This window comes from Hesperophylax consimilis, chromosome 5 (assembly GCF_061612785.1).
Source record: "Hesperophylax consimilis isolate HC1 chromosome 5, BYU_Hcon_1.0, whole genome shotgun sequence".
In the NCBI taxonomy this organism is placed as follows: Eukaryota; Metazoa; Arthropoda; class Insecta; order Trichoptera; family Limnephilidae; genus Hesperophylax; species Hesperophylax consimilis.
Genome location: NC_142840.1, coordinates 5,989,840 through 6,016,772, shown reverse-complemented (window position 1 = coordinate 6,016,772; position 26,933 = coordinate 5,989,840). Strand labels below are relative to the sequence as shown.

At 34.2% G+C, this 26,933-nt stretch overlaps 1 protein-coding gene and 1 non-coding gene across 3 annotated transcripts in view; one reads left to right on the top strand and one right to left on the bottom strand.

Moving 5' to 3' along the window:
- Ten-a (Teneurin-a transmembrane protein) overlaps positions 1–26,933 on the top strand; it is a 140,751-nt gene that overhangs the window by 70,089 nt on the left and 43,729 nt on the right. For both annotated transcript variants that reach the window (XM_089631553.1, XM_089631552.1), the window contains exons 2-4: positions 12,703–13,010; positions 23,424–23,546; positions 24,267–25,118. In XM_089631553.1, coding sequence (XP_089487679.1) covers positions 12,703–13,010; positions 23,424–23,546; positions 24,267–25,118 — 1,283 coding nt within the window. The remainder of the gene's footprint in view (positions 1–12,702; positions 13,011–23,423; positions 23,547–24,266; positions 25,119–26,933) is intronic.
- On the bottom strand, positions 9,342–9,413 carry TRNAG-UCC (transfer RNA glycine (anticodon UCC)). Its single transcript has one exon. It is a non-coding gene; the product is annotated as a tRNA-Gly (tRNA).

Sequence of the window (26,933 nt, the reverse complement as noted above, 5' to 3'; positions counted from 1 at the left end):
TCATTGGGACTATTTGATTTTATGTTGTCTCCCTCTTCTAGATGGAAATTATGGGAATAAAGCCTTTATATTATTACTTCCTTCATTCAATTTGCAATAATGTTGCAAATGAAATAATAAAAATCTACATGACTCAACTTAGTAAAAGAAATTTCGAAAATTATACGTCCCCATCAGAACTATTACAGACAATGCTTTTAATGCCCTGAATATTTAATGTCTCTGAAACAATTATATAAATTCGAAAGAATTTGTTCACATGTAGCAAATGCTTTGTAGGTATATATAATTATAATAATTAGAATAAAATAACTCTTTAACGCCATTTTATATAAACCTGATTAAGGATCAGGGTTTTATCTTTTTTTTTTCGACTTTATGTCCGGGTTAAATCTTCCCCACAGGAAAAACTAAACCCTTCCACACACTTTTCTACAAATGATCATCTAGTCAATCCACATTATGCAAGTGCATTATATAAGCATAATAAATACAAAATAATACAATAACAACACGTCAACTCACTAGAGATCAAATGGGAAAATAATTCACCGACTCCAGATCTTTTCATATCAGAGGGTTCGGCTCGGTAGAACTCCTACCTGGACCTATAAATCCTACTGATCCCTCAATATATATATATATACAAAAAATATTTTGTTATACTACATGTATTTAAATATCTGATTAATGATAAATTCTTTTATAGATCTAATACGCCTAAATTTTGAATGAGAGAGCTAGGTATAATGCCAGTAGCCGAAATAACAAATGGTAATTTTTTTATAGTCTGAATAAATCTGTGTATTTTCTTATTATTTCAAAAGATTTTTGAATGTTTATATTATTGAAAATATTATTATTTTATTCCTATTATTATAAAAGAAATTTTAAATTACACATTCAAAACCCAGGATTATTTTGCACATTCAAACTTGGGTCGATTTACAAGATCCTCGTTACAACATAAATTCCACTAACCTACAACTACAACGACTTTTGAACAAAGAAATATGTAATATTTCTCTATAAAATTATCTAATACCTTCCGTCTTGCAATAAAAGCCATTAAAATATAACCGACTTCAAAAGAAGTATTAAGATATGGATTATGGACACGGGAAGGATGAATACAGATACAATGCTGTATCCAAAAATTAACGCTTTTGTTTTGTTTTTTCTTCAAGATACTACTTTATAACTTTCCTCTTGTAATAGTTTAACATACATATTTATGATTCATATACGATTCGTATATCGTAGAGAGGTAGGTACCCACATCTTGGAAATAATACTAAGTAGGTACCAGCCGAACATAAATATCTAATAAAGAAATTATCAGACACCTAATAATGCGTTAATCTTCTATAAACTTTTTTCCAGCTGAAACTTGCTGTTTGATAGAAAAAGAGCTGTTTAATCGATCTGCTCGAGCGCTCCATCAATAACGAAGTTAAAATATTACTACGGTATTAAATATTTTATGAAAACATCCTTTGTTGAGAGAATAAAGTAAAAAATTCCTCTCCAAATGATAGGCAACTCTTGTAACAGCATAGAAACCCTTGTCGAGTCATTAAACCCTCAGAGAATCAACTCTCCTCGTGGCAGATTCGTCTATTTGCTACAGATAGGTACGGAAAGAGGAATAAAGGATATAAATGTTGGTAGCTCATTGATTTATCATTTATCTGATTACAGTAAATGGGGTCGTGATCATAAATCTTATAAATCGTATCGGAGCCAATATTTTGGGAGCTCTATTGATGTCCCCAAAGTGCAGCGAAGTGTATACTGGCAATGGGAATTCTACTGGCATTTATGGCCACTTCTAACATATTGAGAATTGTTTCAGATTTTGTTTATTATAATATATGATGATAACACTTTCTGAAAACAAATCTGGACGCGATAAAATCGTACGATTAGTTTAAAATTAATATTTTGTGACATAAATATATTTGTTAAAAATTTATCAGAAGTAAATCAGTCCATAAAAATGTTATGTCATTACAATGCATTTCCACCGCGACAGTTCTTAACAGTTTTTCAATTATTCGTTATTGATTACATGTTATTTTGTTAAACAATGACTGTTTATAAACGCTCACAAGCTTAAAATGAAAACTATAATATTTTTTTCTTATGTAAATCTATTTTCTCCTGTATTATTCCGACTCTTGACTCTTGGCCCGACTCATGTATCTGGTTCACTTGATCGTGCCATACAATATATTAGGCTTCCTGGGGCGTCCCCGACTTCTTCCACCATTGACATTCGCGTTATATATTCCCCTTAGACTCCTTTCTTCATACCCAACCATCTAACGGTCCCTTTCTTAATCTTATTTATTACGCTTACATCAGCCTTGCATTTTTGCGAGTCTATACAAAACAATGTACAAATATATTTTCTTATTTTTCTTCTGCTTCTTAAAACAAAAAGATCATTGCAAGTACTCTTAATTTGTTGCGTTTTAGATTGATTAGGTACTATAATTTTAAACGCTTAGCAAAAAAAAACCTTTGCCGTCTAATGCTTGCTTTACTCGAAGTTGCCCACTCAAACAATCGTCACAAAATAATGACACAGACAAAAACAAATAAGGCAAGAATTTTTTGTCTCTATAATCTATGTTGTCCAATTATTAGCCATTAGTGACTGAAAAAAGCGATTATTTCGTAAATAGGCCTGGGAATCGCCAGTGGCAGCCATGTGTAATTGTGTAACGAGTCTGACTAGGCCCTGTTTGGCCCTGTTAGGGTCTTTTGGGGCCTATTTTTCGGGCGTTGCTGGGCCTGGTTGGGACCGATTCAGGTGTACTCACACATAATTACGATGACAATGCAGTAAACTATGAACGGCTTTGGGTATAATCAAAACATTTATATTTAGATGCCTGGAAACAAGCAGTTAAGATGCCTGATAAACTTTCTGGACGTAATTTCTTACATTGTACATAGTTTTTAAGCACTATAAGTTTGGTTAAATTATTTTGAATCAAAACAATACATTAGGGTAGATTAAAGACTTTTTTAAAAGTTTATTTTATTTAGCTATGAAATGAACATTTTCATGTGTTGTATCTATTCTAAAAGTGCTATAATAATGTTCTATTACCTACGTACTAATATTAAAACTTCACAACATTGAGACATAGCCCACGAAAAAATGCAAGACTTTTAGCATTACAATATTTATTTATACAATATACATTAGTGTTGCTGATCAATTTTTCTCAGTGAGACTTATCATATTTCTGCCCTTATAAAAACACGTTGTGCCGAAACCGGTTGGCGCGCTGTCATAAATTAAGTTATATGAGTTGGATGATATTTTCATTTAATCATGTTCGAAGTAACTTTCTTCCAAAAGAGTTTTTGGTTATTAAGGATGTTATCTCTTTCAACATACATATAAGGCCTCTATTTTTCTATGGAAAATCGGAAACAATATCATTATTAGTTTATCGGAAATACAAATACCTATATAAAAAAATATTATAAATACGAAACGAATCTCAGATATCAGAGGTCTATATATCTACCGCTAGAGGGGCTGTCGGTTATTGGCATTTATATAGGAAGGTTTTGGTGCGCGGCCGTTGGGTCGTTGGGCTCTACTGAACACGGAATGATCTGATCGGCGCCCTACACCGTCTTGTCTGACAATACGCCCACCTTAATACGTTTCTTCGAATCAAATTAATGTGGTTTTATTTGAACTCAAGTCACAACAAAAAGTCTCAAATTATCTCAACCAGAAAATCATTTCCATTGTCATATGACTACACCAGCATCAGCACCTTCATTTGAAAGAAATCAGCTTTGATAATACTAAAAGCTTTGTCTCTAGATATTTGAAATGTACCTATTATGAAATGAAATAATCACTTTATGTCAGCAACTTCGGAGCAGTGCATTATTAACTTAAGTTTTTATCTACTTTTCAGCTAACTTTATTTTTATTTTTTTACATTTACCTCACAAGAACACCAATGTCTGTACAGTGTAAAGACACGGATTTATTAATACGGGTCTTGAAGAGGCCCGATTATATGAAGGAGGAACGGAATGAGGCTAGCTTGTTCCACATACGAACCTACTTATACAAGTCGAAGAAACGACCCGTTCTCATGAAACCATCAATGCTCCTGTAGAACAGACTCAGCATGCCCACATTGTGTCCGTACATTAGAAGTTTTAATTGCCGCCCTTGGATCAGATAGACCACTCTGCACCGAGTCGAGTGGGTTTAGCAAGTATTAGAGGCTCAGCCCAGAGATGATTCCCAAATTCAATTGTTGGGTGTACTAGAGTTTTGTACAGGGTTAACAACTGTTCACTATTGAAGAATCTGCTAGCCGTATATAAGAGGCTGAGTTTGAAATCAAATCGTAATATTCTGGAAAACCCTGGCTTTCATCTTTCTTTTTTCCTCCCCCCGTGTATTTCCGCCCCAAACCAATCCCCAATTAAGGGCAGCATTCAAAAGAGTGATAGTTTTTTTTGGAAACTTCTGATTCCTCCTTCCAAATCGACACTCAGGAAGTGTTCCGCTCAACTCCAGCTCTCCATACGCTATAGTTCCATAGAATAAGGTGTGACGTGAACGAGACCACACAGTGGACTATAAAGTAAACATTACGTGCGAAGTGAAACCGACGCACGCACACCTCTGTGCTGCAAAATGGCGACGTTAGTGTTATCTCTCGCAGTCATACCGTCCTTCCTTCCACTCGGAATGTTAATTTTTGGGGTTTTCATTGTTTGGGTGCTCGTAATAATCGCTGTAGGAAGCTCAGAAGGGTATCGACTCATTATTCCGCCCAATAAACGCCATGTTTGATAACAAAGGGATACTCGGCCGTACAAATTTGTTTAATGTGAAAACATTAGGTACCTCCGCAGGCACGAATGACTCGGATCTTTTTGACCATTGTTTGTTTTGCGCCCTGTTGAAGACACGTTCCGTTCATTGGGCATTTTGTTGTTTGCTCCGGGTAGACAGTAGACACTGTGTGGATTCAAAGCACTAAACTCTAGGCGTAATGACTGTTTCTAGATAGGTATGTTCCCTCCCACACGCCCGGTACTTCCGGCCCAACCTTTAACTGCTCTGGGTCCAATTTCGTGTCCAAATTAATACTTAATTCCATGCTTTGTCATGAAATCAATTTAACCTAAATTAGAAAAGACACACTATTACAATTTCGAACACTTAGGTAAATCCTATTTAATTCCAAAATTGTCGGATAATTTTCCTCCGCGTTTAACATCGTCATGTTTGTTTCGAATTTGAATACTAAATGTATTCATGAAGCTGAAAATCCATTTATGAATATGTTATTTTTAAATTGAGCTGTCATTATTATATTAACACGGACAAATTAACGTCACAACGCCACTCCTCACTCCACGGCCCGCATACTCGTAGGGAGGATTTGAATAAATGATGACACGTGGAGAAGGCGGGAAGGTCCTGGCTCAAGTCAAGTAAGTACGGAGACGTGGAGACTCGAAGCACGGGGATGTCTGGCGCCCGCAGTTTCCCTGCTTGTTCATTGGGCGCTTCCGTTACAAATCTCGGCTCCAGTGAGCTCATTACTAGTGTATCACCCCACGCACCACCCCCGCCCCTACCACCTCCCCTCACTCCCTAGCCAAGAAGATCTAATAAAAAAAGTTTCGTTTTCTCCCGTTTCCTTCATATACATTTTTTGGTATTCTTGTTGCGAAAGTTCCCCGGAGGAGGTATCACAGTCTCATAACTGTGGCCCGCTTCCTCCTCGCTGTTCTAAGTTAGTTTTCCTCGGCCTATTATGTTTTCACGTCATGTTGTATACAGAAAGGAAGTTTTAACGCAGACATTTGTATTTGATGTACATGCTCGCCCTTCATCGGGCTTCGTGTAATTTTGAAAACAAAATAACGAAAAGTTTTCTTTTCCATTTAGGAATGTAGCGGGATTCGTCTGGGATATTATTTCATTTTACATTTACGATCGATAGAAGCCGTGGTGAAAAAGAACGCACGTCTCCGAGTTCCGGAACGTAATTGGCTACATCAAATTAGGAAACATTAAAGTTAAGAGTTCTCGTACTGGATAATAATATGAGAGACGAGAGAAAATACAAACGGAGCTTGATTACTCAATCCGCGACACGGAGAAGCGGTTATATGTGTAAAGTAAAGAATATAGAATGTTTGCTCGAGTTAGGAGAAGTATAGAGGCGCAGGAAGCATAACACTAAATTAAGAGGCAGAAGTCAGAGTTATATGAATCGTTGGTTAGGAGCTCGCGAACGAATACATATATATATATTATAACGAAGGCAAAGTTTTGCACTCTCGGATGAACTATGGCGGTAAGGAAGGCATTCGGAAGTGGGATGGGAGGCTATACTTGTTTTCCTAGTAAATCAAATTTATCATCCCCCTCTTAAGGGCGAACTCCCGTTAATTGCAGAAAGTGGAAAAACTTATCGATCAATTCTAAGACTAATATATTTACGATGTTTGTTTTCACAAAACATTGAAAGGTTCAAATTATTGTTATATATTCTGTTTTAGTAAAACAAAAAATTTCAAATTCAAACATTTTGAAATATCAATACTTTACTTTTATTACAAAACGATGCTTAAAGGCTTCACTCTGTTTACCAAATTCTACAACTAGGTATACTGTGTATTATTCAGAATTCAGCGTAAAGAAATGCTTATACATTTGTTTAGACAAGCCAGCTGATGATAAATGAATAACGTTTGTTCGTATAAATATGAATATACAAAATTCTCCTTTTATCAACAAATATGTCTTAGAAGCGCACTCTGTGAACCATGTAAAAGTGATAACATTGGAACAAGCAATAAATATTCACGTAGAAACAATAAATTTCTTCGGTTCGCTGATAACCGACACCAACGAATCATATTTCACGTTGGATTCTGATTAATTTATCACACTGACTGTTTTTATTCTTGTTTTTAATCTGCGTTTCGTTTAGCTTCTGACTTCTGACCTATTTGATTGGTTTATTTTTTCACAACAGTTGGGTAGTTGGGATTCACTTAGTCAATTGGCATGGATGTTGGTTGCGTCACGTACGGCAAATTCAATTAAGGAGATCAATCTTGCCGCAAAAGGACGAATGTCCCTGTCCCTGTCCCTGGCCATCTCGCCGGAGTTTTGCTCCGCTCTTGTCCATTGTCCGCTGGATCCGCCTCAATTACTTTCAATAACGACACAATGAAAGTTTAATCAAATAAATTGTCGGTTTGGCTTGGGCTCCGGAGCGCTGCTCAGATAGATATTTTTTACACTCCATTGCTATGATATCAACTACGAACTACGGACTGCAGACTTTATAAGTTCATCCGAGGTAAGGCGGTGTCTATCATTAACTATATTAATAAGTTTATATTGGATTTTCAATGTAATAAATATGTTTTAAACACTGTTTTATTTTAGAGCTAAAATAAACAATAGGAAAAAAGTTACAGAGCTCTTAGAATCAAAATATGTCTGTGTATTCTTCCGTATTGTCTACTGTAAATGGCCCGCTAAAAGACGTATTATTAGTGAACTCACCCAAACACAATGCTTAAAAATGTTGTCTCAGTTGAAATTGATATAGCTACCGTCGTTTAGAAAAAATCAATTTACTATATGATTATTCTATTATGCATAGAAAAATGAGTATTGCTATACACATATTTATTGAATCTCTTCAAATTATTGGTAATTTGGTTAAAAACGGGATTGCAGGCCGTTTACAGATAAAATTTTAGTATATTCCTAATTTATCGGTATAAATTGCACATGCACCTACATTTGCCTTGATAGTATATTCATTTGAAGAGATTCTTAATAAATTTGCAAAACTCATTATTCTCCGTGTAGAAGAAACGACAATTGTTTTGACATTATTTACTAACACCATTAGTGTTTTATTTTAAATATATTCCACACAAGCAAATAATGATCGACATTACAGCTTTGATAGTTGATTGATTCGCAATAAAGTAGCTGTCTCCAGATAGTTTACCAATACAAAAATTGAACGAATGAAAAGTGTTAAAGTGTGTAGTCAAATGGCACTTACACGTATGGCAGATCGATCATATGGGCAAACGTCGCCGCACGATTCTATCATATTTCAGATTCCGCCCGACGCAGAACATGGAAGGACCTCGGGGTGGGGCAGGGTGGGATCGGCTGGAGGTAGATGGGGTTAGGGCGGCCGGGCGGCACCGGGTGGGGGTGTGTGACTCTCATTTCCATAATAACTCCACAAGTTTTACAATGGCCGTTGATTGGTTGGCGGGCTGTCAACATAATACTCCTCATCAGTACTTCAGGTCTCGGCTGCTGCCAGCGGCATACCGACGCACACTCGCACCACTATACACATATTTATATTTTGCTCATCGAGTTATGATCGACTTTTAGTGGGCGACGGAAGTTGAATGATAGGAATTTGCCTGTTGAAGTTTTCGACTGATTGCGAGAACTTCTTCAGGACTCAGGACCTAATAAATTTTGGAACGAAGCACACTCTATCTTGTACGAATTTAATGCGTTTATAATTGTGAGCTAGAGGAAAGCAGGTTCTAACTGTATATACCGACCAAAAATATACTGAAAAGTCAAGAATCAATCACAATTGTATCAATTGTGCGATATTTCTCTAATGTGTAGCATTTACAGCATAATTACAAAAAAATTTCATATAATGAATAAAAAAAAAAAAAACTGGGTGTGTCAAGCCTACGCAAGACAGAAGTGAAACTTCTAGTATTCCTCTCTCTCTATTTTCATTTCATCATCTCTATTTTCTCTCTTAGGTTAGTTTGAAAATTAGAGGTTAAATAATTCAACGACGAAGCATGGATTTGCTTTTTCTAATATTTTCTTATAGATGAATGACGTTCGATTAATGTATAGTTCCAAAAATTTTCAAAATAAAATATAATATATTTTTAAAAATAATGTACAATGTACAGAAATAGAATCCCACACAAGATCGCGTAGTGCGCTCTAGCGAACGGATATTTTATCAGAGGGAGATAGTTTTAATTTTTTTTTCTGTAAATTATTACATATTATCAAAATAAATAAATTAATTAAATAAATGTAATACAATTATCATAATATACGGATTAGATAATAATTTTAATCCAACACAATAACGCAAAGCGCGCTCTAGCGGAGTAATGTTTTATCACAGTGAGATAAGTGTTTTTATTATTTTGCAATATTATTTTCTTTTAAAAAATGTTCTGACCTACTAAAAAATAAGATATTGAATGAAAAAGGCGTTAAAAACAAAAAAATAATGTGCGATGGCCGAGAATCGAACTCGGATCAACTGCTTGGAAGGCAGCTATGCTGACCATTACACCACCAACGCCAGTTGTCGGGATGAGCTAAGAAGCATTTATATGTTACTTCAAAACTTTGACTAGATCAAATGAACTTTAATCGGTGGTGGGGGTACCCGCATTTTCGTTTCGATCGTGACTCGGTTTTACTCCGTCCCCGAAAATTCATTACGCGCCTAAAGAAGTTTCACTTCAATATATTAGAGATACGCAAAAAGTGCAAGAGCGCTGATGTAAGCGTAATGACTAAGATTAAGAAAGGGAAGCTTAGATGGTATGGGCATGTAGAGCGAATGAGCGAAGAAATGGTGTAAGGAGAATATATGACGCAAATGCGAATGGTAGTAGAAGTCGGGACGCCCAAGGAAGATTTGGCACGATAAAGTAAATTAGATACTTGAGTCGAGAGAATAGTGAGAATAATAGAAGAGTATGTATGAAACGATGTATGAATGACAATGAGGCAAGAAGTGTGTGCCAAACCGATTTGTTTTGCAGTCCGTTCTCTCTGCCTACCCCTGCGGGAAACGGCGTGATGGCTATATAGTTAGTTAGTTAGTTAATTAAAAATTATTTAGCTAAGGTTTTTACGACCGGTCTAGCATTTGTTCGCAACATGACTTTTACGAATATATCTTTCGGTGCATACTATAGCTATCTTGTTGGCATCCTTCACAATAGTTCTCAAGCTTCTGACATGAATACCAAATTAGTATCTACCCTCCGTTTTAAATTTGGGCCTTTATCATTTTTCGCAGTGTCACAACTGTTAATGACCATCCCCTGTGCAGTACGCGAGCATCCGTCCAAATGGATTAATGATTTATCCCCAAGCAAGTTTTCCTCGATGCAACTTTAAATGACAAAAGCCCGCGGCCTATTTATATGAACGGGGAACGGGGTATAGAATAACCCATTCAGCGCAATAATCCGCGGCAGATTGAGTCGGTTCTCTGTGGGTCTATTGGCAGGGGCGCCGTTACCATATAGATATTGAGTCCGGCAAACACGGGCGGCCGATCTCAGAGGCGACCCCAAGCTATATCCAATAATATATTAAAGGCAAAATGACTGATTTTGATTTTTAAAATGAAAATTACTAAGCATAACTGTCTGTACAGATAGAAAACAATAGCGCATGTTGCTAGTTCTCCAGATGGCGCAGTTATTTTCAAAAAAGCATATTTGTCCAACAGATTACGCTGTTCTTCAAAAAAATCTAAATAATTTTAAAACACACGCGTATTCAAGTGCAACGTTGTGTAGAAATTTCAAATTAATCGGTGAAGGTCTTTTGGAGATATTAGATTTTGAACAAAGGAAAATTTACATTTTTATTTTTATTGATAGATTGATTACCCGTACAGTGATGACCATGGATTTTAATATTTCTAGTAAATTGCGTTAGTTTTTTCAAACGAGAACTGAAATTAATATTTACCTGTACTTTTTGTTCAATTTTTCATTCATTTTTTGATGTCGTCGACAATTGAATATACCTAAGGGCAAAAACGTGCCAATAGTGAAAAAAATCTCATCTTTGCAACCTAACTGAATGGTAATTTGGCAATATATGCAGAATAATAGTGCACAATGGAATGTGTATATGTATACTGTTGTTCAAAAAATGACAACGGTAGCATTTTGTTTTCCGCTCGCATCAGCCCTGTCTGTGTGCGGTACCTCCGCTACCAATACATCACTCTTGTTCTAACCGACAATTCACGTGTCGGCTGCAGGGGTTGGAACGTCAACGTGTATTCCAAATTCGAATGCAGCAGCTAATTCGCAGTGTTTCGGAGTTTGCACAAAACGATGTATCCAACTTTTTGAAACAATTCATTGTCGTCTGTAGTTTGACGGGCTTGCAGTTAGGTTTAATTAATTTCATGGATTTTCTTTGAATTTTCGTCCTTTTGGATGGTGCATTGTAATACATGCCATGACATGTCACTTTGTGGTTTATTAATAAGTTATTCACTCTTAGAGGTGGAGAAAAACCTAACCTAAGCCAAATCTTTTAGTCCAGAATTAACAATTTATTTTTTACTTTTAAGGTTTTAAAGTATATTGTTGATATGTTTAGGCTTTTAACGATTTCTAGTAAGTACTCACATAAGTACGTCAGTCCGTGTTGATTTTTCTCTTCCGTTTAAAACGTTTTTCAATATGTGAACTCCCCCCTTCGTAAGACTGCGTACTGTAAATAAGTACCTTGATCATAAAAGTCTTTTGATTGTGTTTAGCCGAACAGAAACGAGTAAATATAACGTTGTCACATCCAGAACACTGAACCAAACATCCAATGTCACAAATTGACAAACTCAACTGACAAGGGGGCTTGATACAAAAATATTGCTCGGGGTGTTTGGGACATGAGGTATGAAAAAGACTAATAATGCAGTGAACGATTTAAAATTCCATCTACTTGCAACCTTTCGCCCCGGGGGTTCTCGGGTCTCTGAGCCTAGCCAAGGAGGGGATGAAATCGGGGGGTGGGAGTCTCGCTCCAGGCGTCTGTGGATTAAAAAACAAATCATGAAACGTTTTGCATAAATCTGTATTATATACAAAATATGGGCAAATTTATTAAAATTGTATTCGGATCGCGTTGGCTACGGTGGTTGATTCCCCGGTAGCGAGGTGGCTGGCGGGATGCTAATGCATTCCGAGCAGACGAAATAAATAATAAAAAGCTTTTTCGTTTTCGATACTCTTTGATGGCGTCATTGTTATGCCGCAATTGCAATCAACTATTGAATTTTTATAGGCGATAATATTTTTCGATTGGAAGCTTTTACTCGCAATATTTTCGCTACGCCATTTTGGCAAAATTAATGAAAACAATCAAATTAACAAGCTATTTCGTTTTGCTTTTTTAATTACTATGTCGAAATGCATCTGTTGCACCATAGCGATAAAACTGTCGCGAATGTTGGATTTTATGTTCCTGATAATAATTTCCGAAAGCGCGTGAGAACAGATTTCCCATTGATGTGGAACTACTACTTGAATCACTTTGCCATTGACGCGTACAGTTTCCACATAAGAAATTCAAAATTTCTAACACTTGTAATCTAAAATTCTGTTAAAATGCATAAAATGTAGCTTTATTAGAAAGTCTGCGAAAGTTCTGTTCAATGTTAAGCTCTGGCGTCATGAAATGTATAAGTTATCTCCAACATTTTCACCGCGCGATATCGTTAACACCAATAGTTGTGGAGCTTTGAAATATCCATTTATACGCCAAAGTTAAAACAAGAAAACATACTGTCGAACTCCTTTTTATTTAACTAACGATGTATTGTTTTGTTTCAGGTTGACTCCATCTCAGTTGCAGGGCGGCATGGGCACGATGGGCGGTATGGGCGGCATGGGCACCATGAGCTCGGGCGGAGCTGGCGGTACCATGGGAGCTATGGGCACCATGAGCTCCGGGGGCGGCGGGCTCGGCATGCCGGGCTTCCCGCTGCGACGGGGGCCCGCCCCCGCCCACTGCGCGCCCTACTCCCCCTCCAGATTCCACATCGACAAGCGTTGCCAGCACAGGTGTTCCTGGAAGTGCTTCTCCATAGCCATGATCCTGGTCGCTGTGGTGTTGGCTTCCATGCTGGCATACTTTGCAGGTACTAAACAACATTAAAAAGGCACATTGACAAATAATTTAACTATTCCTTGAATTTAAAATCCTTCACCCCTTTGAAATCCAATTTCCATAATCCCTTACATGTCCAAATTTATAACCTTACATATGCAAACAAATAACCATGTACTCAACAAACTTCATTCTTAGGACGGGTTGTTTCGGAGAATTCGAACAATTCATCAAATTTCAACGTTCATTTTCAAGTTCTGTGAAAGATTTTTTAAAGTTCTGTTTTAATTTCAGTTTTGTCAATCACCTAGCTTATAATGATATAATAACAAAACTGGAATAGGACTTTTACAGAACCCGGAAATGAACGTTGAAATTTGAAGAATTGTTCAAATTCTCCGAAACAACCCGTCCTTAATATCCATTAAAATATAACATCCACGGACAAAAATACTTTAAATAATAAGCCATTAAATTTTAAAACCACATACCTATTTCATTGAAATAGCGGGCAGATAATAATACCTAAAATTAAATAAAAGCTTTCAGTTTGGATCAAAATAAAAGGTACGCATTTGTTTCAGAACTAAATAACTCAAGTAATTAACCAAACAAAGCCAATCATTACAATATAATTAGGATTTTTATGTTTTTAATGTTGTGTTTTTTTTGTTGCTCTTTAATAAAGCCTAATTAAGTAACAACAACTAGACAACTAGAAAACTCTCTTCAGTGACGTCTAGTTATTACAAAATATATTAAGGGGTTACACTACTTTGGTGCTAGGAAAAATAGGTATAAAAATGAAAATTTTACTTAGCAAATAAATTTATAAAACAATTTCTATTTTATACATATACATAGTACTATTGTGGATAATTTAAGGATTTTATAAAAGGGGTAATTTTGAAAATGGTGTACTTATTTGCTCTGTCAGGCATCCTCGGAAAAATGAAAAAAAAATATTATTTGGAAATCTATCTAGCTAAGAAAGGTAATAGCTACTAGTTGTTGAGGGAAAATTCTATTTTTAAGTAGAAATTTCTGTTTGAAAAAAACACTAAAATTTGAGTTTAAAAAATTCATAAAATTAAACATTTAAACATTTAATTGTGTGCCTAAAAAGAAAATTTAAAATGAAAAAATCTATTTTTAATATTTTTTTATATTTTGTACTTTTACAAAAAATCTTGTGTTGTAAACATAAGTTTATTTTTAATAAAAATTATAATAATTTGATTCTGTCTATGTGCGAGGTACGCATACAAAGGTTATTCTAGTTCTATTCTGTTCTCTTTCATTATCTATGTCATTTGTGGAGTTCAATTATTGCCTCCAGAACGCCATAAGGCTGATGACTGGCAACTTTTAAAATAATGACTAATTAAATTAAATTGAGAGATATTCCGAGAGTTCAAGCGGCGCGTAAAACGAGTTAATCGCTTTTAAAGTTTCCATCTCTGAACTCGTCAATTCCGTTTGGGGAGAGGAGATGAGATCTCAGATAAAAATATATATTTAAAGCTGGATTTATATTTTGACAAAGTCCTGCAAAAGTTTTATGGTTAAAATATTACGAAATCGACCTATGCGTCGATGGCAAACCATGACACCGCGACATCAAACCGTCACATCACCGCGTAAGTCAAAAACATACATCGGATGAATTGAAAAAAGATCTTTTTAAATGTATTAGTAAAAGGTTTTTTCGTCTCTCTTATATAATAATATAGAGTGGCCAAATATTTATTAATTTATTTATTACACGCCCTAGTGGGCTTTTCTTTAAAAAAATACATGCATTTTGTATCAGAGTAAACACTTAAAAATTAATACAATAAAGAAGAATGTAAATATAATGGCAAAAATGAATCCTCACGCATATAATTGAATTTAAAAGATTCAACAAAACAAAATAGTAGAAGCGGAGAAGTTATATGGGTACATATGTCTATTTGTGTCTAGAAGAATAAAAGTGATAGAATACACAACATTCATACTGATTAGTTTTCAAATGAAATATATCACCCAGATCAGAATATTTGTTTCCGAGATTGTTAAGTCTCGGAATCGGAGAATTTTGGTAAGTTGGTGTCCTGGTCTTATTGAAGTAAAAAGGTAAGAAATGTCGGCATGATTTTTTTGGGAACATGGATATTGATACATTGAAGTAATTCGGGACAGTCAATTTTAAAATGTAGTATTTTTTGTAACAGTATTAAATCTGTGCTTATTCTTCTTTCTGAAAGTTTCAATAGAGACATTTTATCCAAGAGGTAATTGTAATTTATGTTTTGTATAGGAATATGCAATTTATAATTTATAAACCTTAGAAACTTCCGTTGAATCTTTTTAATGTTATCTGAATGAATATTTAAAAATGGAGACCATAACGTAGAGTTATACTTAAGTTGGCATCTGACAAGGGTTTTGTATAACATAATAAATGTTCCTAAATTATTGAAATCTTTTACAGCTCTCAAAACAAATATTACTGAGAGATAAAACAATATAAACAATGTTTTGGAGAATTCCGTGGGCCCACAGTAAGCTCAAGTTTCCATGATTTTGCTAAAATTGGTCACACATTATCAAATATCAAAATTCTATCTTTAGCAGATAAATAATTTCATTGCCCTTTCTGGCTCCTAGGACTCAAAAGTTCTTGTATAAAGTGGCAACATCAGTTTTATTTCAAATCTGTACGCATCACGCTTCCAGAGAATATCAATCTGTTCAATTCCAAATTAATATCATTTAGGCTGTGATCTGTGATAGATTGCCATCGACGCATGGTTCTTTCAGTAACCATTGTTTGTTGCCTGCGTCCTTTACGAGAAAGATGGAGAAGTTACAGTGGATTAGGCGGGTAAACATTAAACAGTATAATATGGCCTCTCGGTCTAATCCCTTTGCGGTTTATATTCATAATATTTCCTGTGGTAAGGTGATACTGAGGTGTGCTGGGTTATTACTTGCCCGTCACACAGATTAAGCTGTCAGGAGCCAAGGCGTTGTTTCAGTGTCCTTGATAAATCATAATGTCAAACTATAAGATGGTCCTAAATTACTCGTAGGTTAGGAACCCACGATCGTGTACGAACTTACGCAATATAGCGTTGGGTCAATGAAGTTAACCTACTTACTATAATCTCCACAAGATGAACATTGTGAACACACAAGTCTCGCGGGATAAAAGAGCAATAAATTGTTGAATTTAGTTTTAAAATTCGGCTTCTTTCAAGTTATTTGTTTTCTTTTTACCAATTGAAAGACTCGGAACGAGCAGGAGATTTTAAAAGATATATACAAAACTCTTAGCCCATCGTGGATGTGACATGACGTTGACAACTAAAATTATTGAACTAGGATTTGTAGAGAAAAATTATGTATTTATATTATTCACCCATACGGACTTCTACAGACATGGGATATTCAGAATAGTAATCATGGAGGTAAATTTTTTATTAAAACTATATGGAACGCATCTAGAAAAATAGTATAATACTAACCTTAATTATTATTTTTACTGAGGTATGTTATTATAGCCTTCCTGTATCTATTTTCCGTGCATTTAAATACATTTCATCCAAATTTAATTACCCTAGACAGAGCTCACCGTTTTTGCTGTTTCAGATAAGAGAAGAACGTTTAGAAGAAGTTTCAAATATTTGTAAGACATAATATATTATAGTAGACTCCTAGTGATATATTTCTCCTCTAATCAGAATCATAAATTCCGTCTTATAATTATTCATCAATCAAAAATGCTACCTTTGACTGATTAATCGACGATTACCGCAAAAAATATTAATCACAGTGTTAAAAGATTCACCTCGTGACCTGTAATATACAATACTTTATACGACTAAGAAATTAATCTCTTGGACAAATTAAAACCCCTGAGGTTATATAAAAACACAAGACCTTTAAAACTTTTATCAAAGCGCACATTAATTTTTCACGTCAACCTCTTTGTTGTCGGCTAATGAAACGCCATGGATTATACAGAATTGCCAAGAAACAAAAATAGCGCTGGAAAATACAATTATAGCGACCATATTTAAAAAATTTAATTTAAAATTAAATCAGAAAAACTAACGTTAGCGTATTGTTCTTTGAACGTAAGAGTAACTAGTTTTTCCACGTTTTATTTCTACACTGTGCTAACGGAATATTACAAAAATAATCATAAATAAGGCTTTGCAACAAACGGAGGGCATATCCAATGTATACATTATGTACCAAGGGAGCTTACTTTCGTGAATGTAGATTAAAATACTTTTTCCAGGTTACATATTATATTTTAAAATATTTAACATGTGCAAAAAAGTAATAAAGATTAATTAAACTGTATTTATGTGAAAAATACTTAAGAGTAAGAAGTGGATAAGAAAATATTAAATAGTAAGATTTTTTTTTAATATAAATTTAATAATAACAATTCGTATATAATATGAGCATTACACAATCCCTCCTCATAGGCGCGCTCTTCGCAACTGCGCTGCCAGAGATTTTTGTTTTTTCTCCACTTTTTTTTTTCAAATATTCAACACGTATGTAAATTAAATTTGTATCAGTTTGTCATAATAAGAAAATCAAAAAAAAATATTATTGCTTACATAATAAATTGACTTTAAATTTAGAGCACACTTGATGGTGACCGGATAAATCATCAAAATGATAATTCATCACATCTTTAAAAAGTTATATAAAGTCATGGAAAGTGATGAAACAAAAAATTATTAACTGGGTTATGTAAGTTAGGTTAGGTTTAATTATTATTTTTTTTCATCTTTTCTAATGACTATTTATCACTTTTTAAATGTGTGTTGAATTGTCGCTGTGTTGAGTTAGCATGGAACCCACGTGATATAACCTAATTATATTTGTAATAAATTAATAATGAACGATTTACAAAAAAATTATGATAGCTGCAGTTTTGGAATATTGTAAAAAAAAACTAAAATAGTTAATAATATTATCTATTTTGCAATTGATTTGTTTGTTTTCTAACCAAATGGTTCCCCAAAATAAATTTATCTGTTTCGTGTAAATAAGTGAGCTATTTTAATTCAACTTCCTGGTATTTTACAAAGACCATGTGTAGACACATAAGGCATGTTTAATGTTATTTCGTAAACGCTCTCCATTCGTCCTTCCTTTTTAACTTCGTAATCCGTTGAAGGACTATAAATGTCATATAATAAAACATTTTAGGGTCTTACATAATATATATACATTTATCCTTAGTTTTTACACTTCTTCCTCATTGATAAAAAACATTATATCATATAATCGTAAAAATAGCTTATAATCCTACAATTAAATAAACATTATATTGTTGTAACATATACGTGGTCATAATCATACAAATAATAAACAGTTTAAACTATCCATAATAATAACGTTTTGTATCATCTGAAAGGTGGAACGTTAGTCATACACTGTGTGTCTCAATTATTTTAATGACAATGCATAATAATTCGAATGAAAATAAACGTCGAGTATAAATAATTATACATTAATATTAATAATAATAATATCTTTATTTAGGAAAGTTTACACAATACAACTATACATACATATTATGGTGTACATTGATTTGTAACTTTTATTTTATTTATTTATTTCTATACATACATTACAGTGTCTACCAAATATTTACATTTGTACATAATACTTAAATTTAGAACTGTTGTTAATATGGTGTTTTTTTTTTTTTATGCTTGGTGTGAGGTAGGTTTGAGTAGGTGACACTGTGGTGGGTAGTTTTATATGTTTCGTGAACACCTCACTGGGAGAACCTGTGCTGAGGTGTTTACGTGGTTATGTGTAAATGGTACATGTATTTATGTGTATTGGTTAAATTTTCTTATATAAGTGTAATAATAATATGTGATATATTTGCGACACGTTCCGATTGAAAGATGCTTTAAGTATCTCATTGGTATAAGACCATCATTCAGAATTGAAACGTCGCTTGAAATGACTTTGGCCATGTTTGGTGACCAGATCTGAATAGCCCGGTACTTCCTCACCTTCTTCTTCTCCATCTCCCACCCCTACCTACTACCTTCAGCTTCACAATATACCCCAATGGGGATGTTATACTCTCACTGGCTCCAGACGTTTGGGAGCAGGTAGAACTCTTGTGCGTTTTACATAAAACAAAAATTATAAATACAACATGATGAATATTATCAGATAATATTATTTACTTCAACATTAGAAGACGGTGAATGGTATTTATGAATTAAAATCAATTTGAGGAACTTATAATTTTAAAATAATATTTATTTTATTAATTAATAATTTATTTCGTACTAAGTATATACGTACCTACTGAAAATTCATTAAAATTCTCGGTAGGATAAAAAAAAAATAAAGCATTTAGGATATGTAGTCGTCTGGTAGATACCAATAGCTTTTGCCATTCGGATGGAATTGTTTTATTTATAAAGGATTTGAACGCCCCTCATAAAGAATCCCTCGCTCGAAGCGTTATTCTGTATATGTAACGGTACCGCTCATAAGCGGCCGTCTATACACATGAAGCATGTTGGATGTTGGGTAAACACGTGAATTGTACCGGATGAAACATCGGATACACATAAAACGCGTGTTTGCTTCGTCTGTTATTAATTCAGAGCGATACTCCTTAATGTATAATCGATCGCCCCTCCCGAACCTCACGCACACGCACACTCCGGTATATATACACACTGTAAATACATACACGTATAATGTGTATGTACTTATTGTGTAAACACAGAGATGTGTGTTTGTCTGTGTACCCATGCATCTTGGTTGCAATACATACACACAATAAGTTTGTGTACACAGAGTAACTACATACACGTAATGCGTATATATTGCCTAAATGCAGAGTTATATGTGTGTTTGTATGTTAGTTGCAGTACATATTGAGTTTTTGTGTACTTAACAAAGAATATTTTATGTCATTAATACTCAAATGTTCGACTTTTAAGTCCATGAGGTGTGCATATTAAAATGAAGTTTCATCGGCCAAATCTAAACTTACCTACAGTAAGTAAATAATTCGCGTTTATACTGATATAATGTGATTGTATTGAGGTTCTGTTTGTGTTAGTGTATTTTGGGGGAGGAGGGATTGAAAAGTAATCCCGGTATTTGGAAACTTTTACAATAAATTGAATGCAAGTATATTTTCAGAGACGTGCGTTTCGCTTTGGGGATATTGGAAGCGATCGCGTTATTGTCGCAGTCGAACAAGATATACTCAAATACCCAATAAACCGCAATGCATTAAATTTGTACCTTATTTATTTGAACCGTTAAAATTGTAATATATTCATAACGCTGTTCAGCAATTACGTAGCTTATGCTAACAATTTTATAACCGAGGTTAGAAAGATATATATCTTCTAGATCTGTTAATTCGTCCGCAAGAACTGCAATCTCTTTTTTTGACTGGAATCACCATTAATTGGAAGAGATTCTTAATAAATTATCAATTGTCATTTTTCTCTGTATATTGTAATATGATTGGAAAAACGTAGTTCAATATTATTTTTATTTTAATTTTTTTATTGTAATTTTGAACGGAGGCAATGAGTAAATGCTTGTTAAGCACTATAGTCCCTGATTGCAACAGTAATCAGAAATGAATTAATTTTCTTTTAAACTCTTTTCATTTTATTCTACAGAAAGCTATTGAACCCGTAACCCCGGCATTGTAAAACAAGCACTCCCTCCGCTTAGAGCTTGGAGCTTTGAGGTTTCAGGCCTGCAAACCATCTAAATCAGAACGCTGTGCTTTTAAAACAATTAAACCCAAAGCAATAACAAGGAATGTTTCCATAACTCCGGCTGGCTTACAGAAATGAGAAATATAATTTTACCGGAATCTTTTTAATCTCACGAGACTGTTGTTATTAGTATCACGAATCAGAAATGTCGAAAAGTTCAAATGTTAATTATTTTTAAAATACGTTTTACCCTGCAAAAAAAAAGGAAAAATTATTATGATAGTTACGAATTTTATATAATTTGATATTAATTTAAGTAGATACATTTTAGCTGTACTCGAAAGTTTATTATCAAAATGTGAACCAAACCATATTATTATAACGTTCTGACTTATTTTTTAGAGTCGTTGATTTCAAATCAAAATGTTGCAAAATATTTTGTGAGCTAAAAACTAGTATATCTATCTAAAATTATTTATAAAACATAATAATGACTATCTCGAACAAAAAATAGATAAAAAATACGAGTAGACACATTAGTTAATTAAACATTTCAAAAATATTAGTAGAAACTTTAAATTAAACTTATATACATCAGATACATTCAGAACATATTAGTAGAAACTTTATATTAAAGCTTTTTACATCACTTCCATTTAGAACTTTTAGTAGACATTTTCAATTAAGGTTATATACATCAGATACATTCAGAAATTATTAGTAGAAACTTTAAATTAAAATTATATACATCAGTTATATTCAGAACGTATTAGCAGAAACCTTATATTAAAGTTATGCATATCAGATACATTTAGAACTTATTAGTAGAAACTTTAAATTAAAGTTATATACATCAGATACATTCAAAACTTATTTTTTTGGTATTTATTTATTTATTTCCTCCTATATACAGTTTACACAATAAGTACAAATTATAAAAATAAATTAATAATAGTATCTGCATGGGTTAGTAGTAGTGTTTTGTGAACACCTCACTAGAAGAACCTGTGCTGAGTTGTTCACATGTTTTAGGTATAAACTGTATGTAAGGAAATAAAAATATACACCTGTATGTGTATAGTATTGACAGTTCAGTGAAGTCGCGCTTGTGGTGAGTTAAATGAGTAGTTCGTGCCGTGGTTGTCACAGTCGAAAAGATGATGCAATCGAATAGATCTAACGGGGACATGATTTTTTTTTTTTCATTTGAGGGCAGTCTAAAAATTTATTCAGTTACTTAGACAGTATAAAAATAATATTATCGTTCTCCGGGTAGACAGTAGCGGTAATTTTATATTAGACGTTAATGTTTTGTGGCCGAATCAGTAAATGATATCCGGTATCATTTAAAGGTTGTATCAACTTATATTGAACGTATATAAGAAACCTCATTTGTACTTTTTCTCCAAACTGTGTAAGTTACGTCTCTATTATAAAACTCTAAAGGGAAGAAGCTGTACAGATGTCTCTGATGTGTTAAACTCCAATACGTTTTTAAAGAGTTTATCAAAGTTATGCAACACATTTTTTATAAACTTCACGAAACAAAGTAATTCCATGTATCGATTCGCACGAGTTTTTTTGCCTATTTATTTATTTTATTTGTGATGTAATTTCACGATTGCTTTTGAATGTTTCTGGGACTAATGCACTCTCGGGCACGCATTGTACCTAATAGTGGTTAATATTAATTACCTCTGAAATGAATGCTCACTCCTAAAGCCACTTGGCGCGGTGTTTGAGTGGCCCCCTTTAGCTGAAGCATTTTCACATTTTCAATTCACCTCCTTTCCGCGCCGCTTTTTTTATTCCTCTCATTTACCTAACCGCGAAATGTAAACGTAAAATATTCAGCGGGAATGTGCGGTTCTAATGAGAATCCTCATTTTTTGTATTAAACAAGGAAGGAAAGGCGAGGTGTGATTGGGTCGGGCATAATAAGAGCCGACTTCCATTCGTGTTTATTCTCCCGCTTGTTTTTGAACCCGAAATGCGGTCGTGAAATTTTAATATCAATTTTTGCCCCTGCTTATTTTCATTACCCGATTTTGGCTGATTTCAGTTTTTACCCCTCGTAAAACGGAAGACGAGTATTATTGGAGTTCATACGCCGTGAAAATATCTTGTCTATTACGAAATATTTTATGTTTTGACAAGATGATTTCCCGTTTTTTTCCATGCTTCAATTTAATACTGTCTTTAATTCCCAGCGCCGAATTCATGTTCCGTCTAATGCCTTCATAAATATTTTATTTATTTATTTGCGATTTTTTTTAACATGTAAGTCCTAATACAATCCTTATACACATATATGTATATATTTTAAATTGGAAATATAAGTTTAAATTTGTTTACGTTTCTTTCTAATTTTATTTCTTCTGGTAATTCACCAAAAATCTTCATTGCTCAGTTCATCAACTACTTTATTTCAGAAGGGAGGACTTGTTTCATTTCTTTACCTCGTCATCTGTGTTTTAGTGCAGAGATTTACAATTCCTCTTAAAAATTCAAGCGATGCGTGACCATTAATAATTTAATAGATTAAAAATAAAGTGTTGGAATAAAAAATAATCGGTTTAAATTAAATAACATATTTAACTCTTTCAACATTTCCTTGATTTTCGTATGCTTATTTATCTTCAGAATATTTCTCTTTTTATCATTTCAACTTTACTTCAACTACATGATATTAACCCGTTTATTTTTTTCAGCATTATCATCAATGAAAACCAACGTAGATTCAACAAATTGTCAAATCTTAGTCCAAGATGTGAAGGCTGTGACGCACGACCAAATGACACAGGACTCACAGTCTACACAATCACCAACAGAAGGTAAATCAAAACTAATTCACACCTATTCCAATACAGTTCATTTATTGCATTGATTGAAAGATGTCTTAGATACTTCGGTCCTATAGAGGAATGTTGTGGAACCATGGGACATCGCTAAATATTCAATGAAAACTGTGATCTACTGTAGAATTAAAGTGAAATATAAAAAAATGCATAGTAGGCTTGAGGCTTACACGACGGCCATCTATGTGTATATATACGTATGTAGTAATATGTGTATATTTGAAATAAATAAATCAGACCGTGTGTATATTTGAAAATACATAGATTTCTGAATATTTTTCTCACTATCTAGAGCGAGTAAATTTTTAGCTGTTAGTTCATGCGGTAGCCATTTTTATATTTTTAGGCCATGATTTTTGTGTTTATTCTAGTCAGAATTTTTTCTCAAGATTTTTTCGGGATGAAGTTTTGAATGAATTTTTGCACTATTTGATGTGTATGTAATTTTTGACATTGAATAAAATGTTTTATTTTTAGTAAAGCTAAGTAGTATGCATGACTCGCATATTTGTGAAAGAAGTAATAACTTCGTAATTGTTCAAATTTAAAAATAAATATATCAAATAACTCTACTATTTCCATTAATTGAGGTCTGAAAGGGTTAACATGTTGAAATGTTTATATTTTGTTAGATCAAATCCACCTTTGAAAATGGGTAAGATCTTCACTGGTACTGATAATATATATTTTTTGCAGAATCAGCAGCAACGTTAGCGGCCGAGAGATCTGCTACCACCTTGGCGGCTCCCCATCTCCCGCAGCAACAGACGCAAGCCCAGCACTGGCCTCCAACGCTGGAGCTGAGGGACTTTGACATTCTTCACACCGCCACCATTCCACCTTTCCAGTTCTGGAACTCCGAGTTCCGGAACAAGCAGCCCGCGTACGTGCGCCTCAACTTCACCCTACCCTGGGGGGCCAACTTCGCGGTCTACGGAAGAAGAAACGTAGCTCCCAGCGTCACTCAATATGATTTTGTTGAGTTCGTCAGAGGAGGAAGAGTGGACCACAGACTAAGAAGAAAACGAAGTGCTGAAGATCAACATAAAAATGAGGCTCACAGCGTCAACAGAGTTTCTAAAAAATTGATCGTATCTGACATTCTAAGAAGCATTCTAGAAAGCTACGATGGAACAGATAGAATATTGTCCGACGGAGATCGCAAAGGACCATTCTATTCCAGATCTGAAGATCCACCTGGCTTTACACCCAGAGATGACGATGATTCGCAATACGGCCCGATTGGTGCATCTGAACCAAGACCGACTATTGATTTACAGTTCAATATTGACGAGCACATGATAGCAAAAAGATCACCAATGCCGGAAAGCATGATGGTGAACGTAAGTCTTCTTCAGTATTTGGATACTGGACGATGGTTCCTCTCCGTTTACAATGATGAACTTCAGCCACATAACGTTGAGTTAATCGTTTCGGAAGCGGAGGGAGTTAGCAATTCGTGTCCGAATGATTGTTCCGGACGTGGATCTTGCTATCTCGGAAAATGCGACTGTATCGATGGCTTCCAGGGAACCGACTGCTCAAAAAGTAAGTACCTACCTTAAACAATTGCTTTCGAAATAAAGCCCAAAACATACCAATAGAAAACGGGATTGTGTGTTGGGAATTTTTCCTGTTTGTTTAGGTCTACAATGTCCACATTTCAAAGAGTATTAATTTATTATTTACTGCGAGTGGTGGTGTTTTATCTGATTCAAAACAATACCTGTCGCAGTGTAAAAGTAAAAAAGACCGAGCCGCAATTCAATTCTCCCCCTCCCCATTCACCCTCCGGACCATTGATCGGTTTAGTGTTGCCAGATACGCGTTGTAAATTTCAATTTACCTAATTAACCCCACATGGGCGCCCTTTGGCCCATCGTAAAAAATTCCAACCTTCTGGGATGTCGCCTGGTAGAAATTGAATTCACCGAGCATAGCTCGGTGGGATACAATATTTCCTCGGTATAATAAATATTGTCTTATTTAGCGATGATTTTTCTACAACGAAATAAAAATATAATAGAAAACTGAGAATAACACCCTCGTTAAATTAAACACTTCATTTTTCAACGGATAAAAAACTTTATTCGTAGAGAATTGAAGTTTAGGCCTACCTTTTGTACTTTTAAAAAATATTTTTTTTAATCCTATCGAAATGTAATGTCCTTCTATGTAAATAAAATTAAAGAGAACTGTATAATATAATAGCAAGAGTACATTATATTAACTACCAAAACCGAATGTTTTCTTGAGTCGTGAGAAAATGTATTGATTTATTAAGATTTATTCCCGAAACCGTATCCAGTACCATAATAGTATATACGATCTAGAGTACATAGGCAAGCTTATTATAGAAATATTTTACGTAACCAACTAATTGTAATCTCTTCCTAGGGATAATAATTAGTCCAAATAAAACGTATCCGAACAAAACCAATTTGAAATCTGAAAGATACGGGGAATCACCAAACAACCCACATTAACTCTACGTGGTACCTACGTGGCCGAAATGATTTGCGAAAACGATGTAAATAATATTAGAACAATTTCAACAGATTGTAGGAATTAGTTTACAAAAATGGAATGGTTTGAACTAATTAGTTCCAATTACGTTACTCTAAATAATTAATTAAAAACATTGCTTTTGTATTGCTCAGATAATCTCGAATAACCACGTGAAATCAGCACATGTTGCTATCAAAACAATTATGTTGAAATTGTTTATTTTTCCTAATAAATAATAAAATTTGATTGCGATCTCTAATTTGACTAGCGTTAATTTCTCCCTCGTTTCGCCCGGTGACTTGACACTTTTAATATAATATTTGACGACGTTTGATTATTTACGGCTTGTTGAATGGAACCCTTAGTCGTTAGCCCGCCTGACAAAACGCTGTTAACACAAATTGTTACTGCTCATAACAATGTAGAATGTTTAAATCTACACAAAAGCAACAATGCATCGTAGACATGTCAGCTTATTGAATGCCTACAATCAGGTTCAAGATGTTATCATTTGTTTAAGTGTGTTGTGGGTATAAAATCCATACGTAATTTTAAACATTTTATGTCTGTCAGACAAAATGACAAAAGGATGTCTATATTTGATGTTTTCGGTGTTTATTGACAACTTTTGCTTTAAATTTTTGGATGATTATTCTAATTTCGGGGTCTTTTAGATTGAGGATCTCAGATCTTAGTCCAAGGAAATAGTATTTTTTGTATAAATTTTCGATATATGAAGGCCTGTTGGCCTCCCTCAAATGTCTCCAGTTTTGTGGATTCTTCAGCCAAAGTCAGCAATTATCTCTAGGTCATCAGCCTATCTCATCCCATCTGTAATACTACTTTTATTTCTTT